Source organism: Micromys minutus (assembly GCF_963924665.1).
Source record: "Micromys minutus genome assembly, chromosome: X".
Taxonomy (NCBI): Eukaryota; Metazoa; Chordata; class Mammalia; order Rodentia; family Muridae; genus Micromys; species Micromys minutus.
Window position 1 is genome coordinate 91711180 of NC_137970.1, and position 6795 is coordinate 91717974.

General features: G+C 46.2%; 1 protein-coding gene across 1 annotated transcript; it reads right to left on the bottom strand.

Moving 5' to 3' along the window:
- Positions 1-231: 231 nt before the first annotated feature.
- On the bottom strand, positions 232-735 carry LOC308415679 (protein BTG1-like; the record flags this gene model as incomplete). The annotated part of the gene is made up of 1 exon (XM_080910743.1): positions 232-735. The coding sequence occupies exon 1, from the start codon at positions 715-717 to the stop codon at positions 232-234; it is 486 nt and encodes a 161-aa protein (XP_080766869.1). The 5' UTR covers positions 718-735.
- Between the last annotated feature and the right edge of the window lie 6060 nt (positions 736-6795).

The window sequence follows — 6795 nt, forward strand, 5'->3', positions numbered from 1 at the left end:
CCTTGTGAGTCAAGTGAATGCTTCCTTGATAAAGTGAATGCTTCCTTGAACTCACCATTGAAAGGTACTATCCAAACTATAGCAGTATCACAAATAATCAATAGTCTCATGTTAGATCTTCACAGCTGTGACATGGTTTAAATTCAATAATCCATCCCCAAGAGGAGCCCACCCAAAGCAAAAATGAAATTTATCCATCCATTATAAGATGATCCATCTGTAGTCTGTATCTTAACCTGATACAGCCATCATATTGTAGTTTTTAGAAGGGTTTGTTCTGCCCAAAAGAGGTTCCTCCTTGCAACCACTTCTGCTATCTACCATTTGTGTATTGGTGCTGTTTTGAGAGCTACCTCCCACTGGTGAGGCTTCATACAGCACACAGATGGAGCCATCCTCTCCAATCCTGTAGGATACTTCATAGGGGTCCACCCATAGTGTGAGTTCACTTGGGAGAAGCCTGAACAGCTCTTGACTGCTCAGTCCAATCTGCTGGGCTGCCTGACCGACCAGAGGATCCATCTTATGGTTGATGCGAATACACCTGTAACCTGAACCCTTGCAGGGCTTCTCTGGGAACCAGTGATGTTTGTAGTGTTCTACCAGCAGCTCCTGCAGGCTCTGGCTGAAGGTCTGTAGCTGCTGCTCATTCCTGAGGCCCCTGGTGCAGAGGAACTTGGAGATGAAGGTAGCTGCAGCACAGATCTCGCCAATCATGGTGGCTGCAAGGGTTAAGAAGGGGGATGCGTGGAGTGGCAGACAGGTCAGTAGTGTGCCACTGAAAGCACAACGGCCACCCCAGCTTTCTAAGACCCAGTGGTCTAGAGAAAGCAAGTGTGTGAGGCAGTTATTAGCTCTAGGGGCCCTTTGCAAACTTTTCTTTTAGAGAAAAATGTTACTGTGGAGAGAAGAGATGGGAGAAGAGAGCTAGCCTGGTCACATCGCTTTGCCCTCTGCAGCCACCCTCCCACCAGCCCAGGAGCCTCCGAGGACCCCGAGAGTTGTAGTTCCAGTTCCAAGAGACAGAGTCACTTGCATTCTTAAAGGTATATTAAGTGTAAAAAGGCTGAGCACACAGAACAACACACTGAGCACATATCTTGGCCTGTTGAGTGCGGGGAATTGGAACAAAGTCACCTAGATTGGGTTGATGGGAAAGCTGCCTGACCAGAACCAGGACAGGCAGTATGGGGATGGTGCCGAGTGGATCACCTTGGTTCCTGACTATGAGGCTGCTCTTATTCCCAGGCTATTTGATCCCAACCTGTACTGTGATTGTTAGGTTGGTTCGGGGGTTGGAGGAGGGTAGTCTTGATCACACACCAGTTTGGGCCACTAAACAGGCAGCCTGACCCCACCCAGCTTATGTTGGCACCCACCGTGTGGTTGGCACAAAAAGGCATATCCTAAGCTAGGCCTGGGTCTCTGTTAATGTTATAGATGAGCAGGGTTATAGGTGACTCATCAGGCCAAGATTGGTGGACAAGCATGACACAAGCTATGCCTGGGAGCTTTTGAGTATAAGAGAGCAGGTTCATGATTACTTACCAATTGCTGCTGGTATACAGGTGTATTGACTTCAGGTCTTCCAGAGCCTGGTCAGATGGTACAAGAGTGCAAGGTCTGGGTCACTTACGAGGTTTGCTTGCACACAGGCTGTGTGACTGAAGGTAGGCTTTTGGGAGTATTAGTGCGCCAGTAGCAGAAAAGACCTTGAACTCTCGCGATGCTGGGATGGTGCACTGTGAGCAGTGGAAAGGACCTTGAGTTCTTGCAAGGCTGGGATGGTGTTCAGCCAGCAGCAGGACCTTGAGATCTTACTAGGCTGGAATGGTGCAACCGCAAAAAGAATCTTAAGCTCTCCCCAGGCTGAAATGATACACAGTATGATTGGCTCCAGTTAGACAATGGACTGGCCCAGGCAGTGAATGTCTTACGATCTTACCAGTCCTGGATCTTGCACAGATTGCTTGAAACTGTATGGGCCTGGGAACTTGGTAATGATATGTTAGGTAGTATCCTGGATCAGTCATGAAATTGAGGCAAACTGACTGAATAAGCCGGGACTGAGAGATAGGAGTGGTGTAGGACAGCACTTGTCTTGACATCTCTCTAGTCTGGCTAGTTCCTGGACTGCTCGACCCCAACTTGGTCTGGAGATGGCTAAGGAGAGCAAGTGTTCAACTCATTCACAAAGTAGTGCTGGCCTGTGATCAGGTGGACCTGAACTAAGCGTGGGAGTGTGTGAGGAAGGCACGAGAGGGACTATCTTGAAGAGTGACCAGGTTCTACTGTTACTCAGGCTAAAAGGCCAAAGTTAGGCCCGGGAGAGTGATGAAGGCAAGTGTCTTTATTGGGCTTTTGTCAGGCTGTACTGATTCAGCTAGGCATGGTGCTTGATTCAGCTAGGCATGGGTGTATGAGTTTGTGTGGAATAAAGAAAATGGTCCTAATCACATAAGATGGTCTTCTGATGCCCATACTCTTTGTTCTAAATGAGTCTTAGATTGTTAGGCTCCTGAGTGAGCGAAAGCCTGCGATTGAACACTTGCCAGAGTATAGCAGTAAGTAGGTGGCATAGTCCCATACAACTCTATGTATATGGGGATAACAAGGATGAACAAAGTTCTAGGCCAAAAAGAAGTGGCTTGTGTGCAGTCTATGTGACTTGAATTAGCCCTGGTAGAATGATCATGTGTCTGTCACTTACTAGTCTGGTCTGGTACATAGTATGGCTGGGATTGTGAGACTACATTGTAGACTGTGGTGAAGCATGAGGACAACATTCTGGGCCACTGACAAGGCTGGGCAGGCCTGCAAGCTACTTGTGTCAAGGAATATAAGGTAAGAGCATGAGGGTAAGGTCTTTCCCCTCACCAGGCTGGGTGATACCCAGGCTGCTGAAGCCACTGTAGGCCTGAGAATGTGAAGATGCTCTTGGAAGTATGGAGGGTCTGGGTCATTCACCAGGCTGGGTTAGAGTTCAGGCATGCTTCACAAGCTATTAGGGTGTATTAGTACCACACCAGGAAGACAGGATCTTAAGTCTGGTATACAATGTGATTGACTCCAGGCAAGTTAAGATGAGGATGGCTGTCACAGGTGAGATTTGGAGGAACTTGCCAGGCTTTGTGATAATTACAGGGCCTTGTAGATGGAGGATGTGATGGTGTAGCCAGAGCTTGGCCACTTAGCAGTCCGGGCTGAGAATATGGGGCTTACAATGGAAGACAATGGACTGGGACACTCACCAGAATGTGCTAGTCTGTGATCTCTTCACCAGGGCTCTGAGGTAGCTGAATGATGGTGAATCTTGGTCTCTCACTGGGATGATCTTTTCTTCAGGCTGTGTAGTCCAGGTGAGGCCTGTGAATGTTAGGAGGACACGTGAGAGGAAGAGTCTTGATTACTATGTACTCACTGCTTCCTATAGTCTCCACATTTCTTGAAACCCCCTCCCCAAGAAGTCATGGAATCATTAGGACTGTGTGTGTGTATGTGTGTGTGTGTGTGTGTGTGTGTGTGTGTGTGTGTGTTTGTTTGTGAGGAACATCCAGAACTTGATCACTTACCAAAGTAAGCTTAGGAACAGGCAGCCTGACCACAAGTCAACCACTACTGTGGGGATGATACAGGAGAACAAAAATATAGTTCCCTTACAGGCTGAGCTTGTTTGCAGGATTTTTGATCAAGCTAGACCTAGAAGGGTGGTAATAGAGAAAATAAAATCAAGATCACTTACCCTGTTTGGGCTGGTCCACAGTCTGCCTATGATTGGGAGATCACTCCTTAAGTCTGAGCATGTATCTTGGATTGCCAGGAAGCTGCTAGAGTGGGACCATGTCTTGGAGTATGAGAGTAATACCAGAGTATGGGGTCTTGATCCATTACCAAGAGGGATGTGGGTTTGTGGAGATGTCCAGAGAATACAATGGTCCGATCTTTCACCAGTCTTGGCGAGAGTGCAGGCTGTGTACTACAAACTAGGTCTGCAAGGGTTAGTACCACTCCAGCAGCATAGGATCTTGATTCCTATCAGGCTGGGATGGTATATAATCTTATCTAGCTCAGTAGTGTGAGAATGGTGTGGAGAACAAGGTCATGACATTAATCAGTCTTAACTGATAGCCATGCTTTGTGTCCCCCAGCTGGGTCTGAGAGTGTAGAAATGGTGTGGACTGGCAAAGTTCTAAGGTACTGGAAGACTGGGATGCCAAGTAACAATGTGACCCAGACTAGGTCTGAGAGTATAACTTATGGGAAAGCAGTGATGTGATCACTCACTGGTCTAGTCAAGTGCCCAGGCTGATTGATACCAACTGGGCAAGAGAATCTGAAGGTGGTAGAGGAGTTTAGAGTTTGGGATACCTCATCAATTTTGTTGGAGAGCTGTTTAACCTGAACTAGGCCAGGGAGTCTGGGAAAGATTATGGTTGGAGAGTCTTTACCACTTACAGAATGGGGCTGTTGCTTAGGGTCTGTGGCCCAATCGAGAACTGTGTGTTAAAGACAGGTGGGGATATCAGGCACTCACAATGCTGGCTTGGTAGACTGTCTTCCCAGGATCATGACATCACTTGATAATCTGAACTACTGTTATAGACAGGAGTCTAGGAAACTAACTAAACTGTGCTGATCTGTGTGTAAACTGCTTGACCCAAACTCAATCTGAGCGTATCAGGATGATTCAGTAAGATGGGGTCTAGATCCTACACTAGGTTATGCTGGAATGTAGGTTATTCAACCAAAGCTAGGTCAGGAAATATTAGGACACCCCAGGATAAAATCTTGGTCTCCTACTATACTGAGATGGTCCATTCTTATTGACCCTGGTAGGTCAGAGAGTATAAGAATGGCTCTAACTGACAAACTTGCTGGGAATTCACCACTGGGGACTGGTGTACCAGCTGTGTAACACCAGCTAGACCTGGAACTATAAGAAGAGATAATTGGTTACTCACCAGTCTGGGCTGGTGCCAGCCTGCTTGACGTGAGTGTGGTAATGGTTGAGGATGGGTGGGGTTCTGGGTTACTCTAAAGACTCTGCTGGCAGACAGGCCATCTCCTATTGTGAGATCATTGCCATTGTGACCTAGTGGGGGGAGGGTAGAGGTCTGTGTAACCAATCAGACTGGGGGATGTGATGGTGCTGAGGAGTGCCAGGATGCTAGCCATGTGACTAAAGAATATTCTTAGAATTGTCACCTGTCAATTTTGCATTGAAGAACACATGGCAAGAAATGAGGACTAAATGTCTCAGGATAGTTATACAAGGGAAGTTTTATTTTACTGACCCAGAGTAGCACACAGATATTATCAAGCTATATGCTGTAGTTCTGTTATGTTGCTGTTTATTTTGATTGGGGAATTTTTGAGACATGGTTTCTCTGTATAACCCTGGCTGTCCTGTAACTCACTCTGTAGACCAGGCTAGCCTGGAACTCAACTTGAACTTTGTTTCAAGGTCAAAAGAGAATTTATTTTTCAGAAAAAAAGTATTGTCATAGTTCTCAAGAAGCATGTCTATGCAGGCAATCACTGGTGAAGTGCAAGTCAAGGCATGATAGGGTAGCATCAGTCAGCATCCTTCTTTAAAGGTCACCGCGAGGAAGAGGCAGATGAACTGAATGGCTGTCCTGTCAAAAACAAAAAGTAGAATTTAGTCTTAGCTTAACTGTCCCTTGAAAGGCTGTACCCAGCAGCCAATGGAAACAGATGTAGGGACCCAGAATTAAGCATTATATGGAGTTCAGGAGTTTTGTGAAAGAGTTGGGGGAAGGATTGGAGAACCCGAGGATAATGGGGGCTCCGTAAGACCAACGGGATGGACTCATCTGGACCATTGTAGGCTCCCAGGATCTAAACTACCAACCAGAGTCTCCACCACCACATATGTAACAGATTTGCAGCTTGGTTTTTATGTGGGTCCACAAACAACTGGAACGGGGCGGGGGACATAAGATGGGGCTGCTCCTGAACCTGTTGCCTGCCTGTGGATCCTGTTATCCTGGCTAGAGATCCTTGTCTGGCCTCCGAGGTGGGTGTTCCCGGTCCTTTAGTGACTTGGTGGTCCAGGGTGGGTTTGGTCAGGGGGATTGCTCTTTAAACATTTGAAGTTGTACATAATGTTGTAGAAACATCTCATTATAAAGAAAACCCCTCCTCTACCCTCCTGACTCTCTAGACCAAGGATATTTTTGAGTCCCCAAAGACAAAAGGACTGACACAAAAGAAGTGAATATTGATGAGAATGCCTTCCTCATTTCCACAAACCACAAGTCTACACTTTCAAGAACATCTCACCAACCTCTTGAGAATTTCTCTGCCAATATGGATTTATTCTTATAATTTCATAGTGATATTTAAAATATAATAAAACCTGGATTCCCGTTTAAACCTGTGACGTTTTGTTCAGTTATACAAAGTATATGCCACGTAAGAGCCAGGAGATAGAGTCACAGCATCATGAGAGGAAGTTTGCAAAATGAGGCTAGAATTAGAAGTACCATGTGGTCTTCATGTGGTTTAAATCAGAAGAGGGTCAGTCCCTCTTCTGAAACCAAGGTATTCTCTTCCCTTACCAGCTCATGGTATGCGGTATGGAGTCCTATTGGAGAAAGCCTACAGGAGAAAGCATACTTGTAGAGCTGCTGGTCCCACATCAGCCTTGACAATTATCCTGTGTTTCTATAAGTGCCCTTGGGTATTAAAGTATAAGTTTATTTTGCAAGGTGCTCCTAAACAAGGTAATAACTTATCTCCCAGACGTGTTTATACATTTGCTTTCTGAGCTTG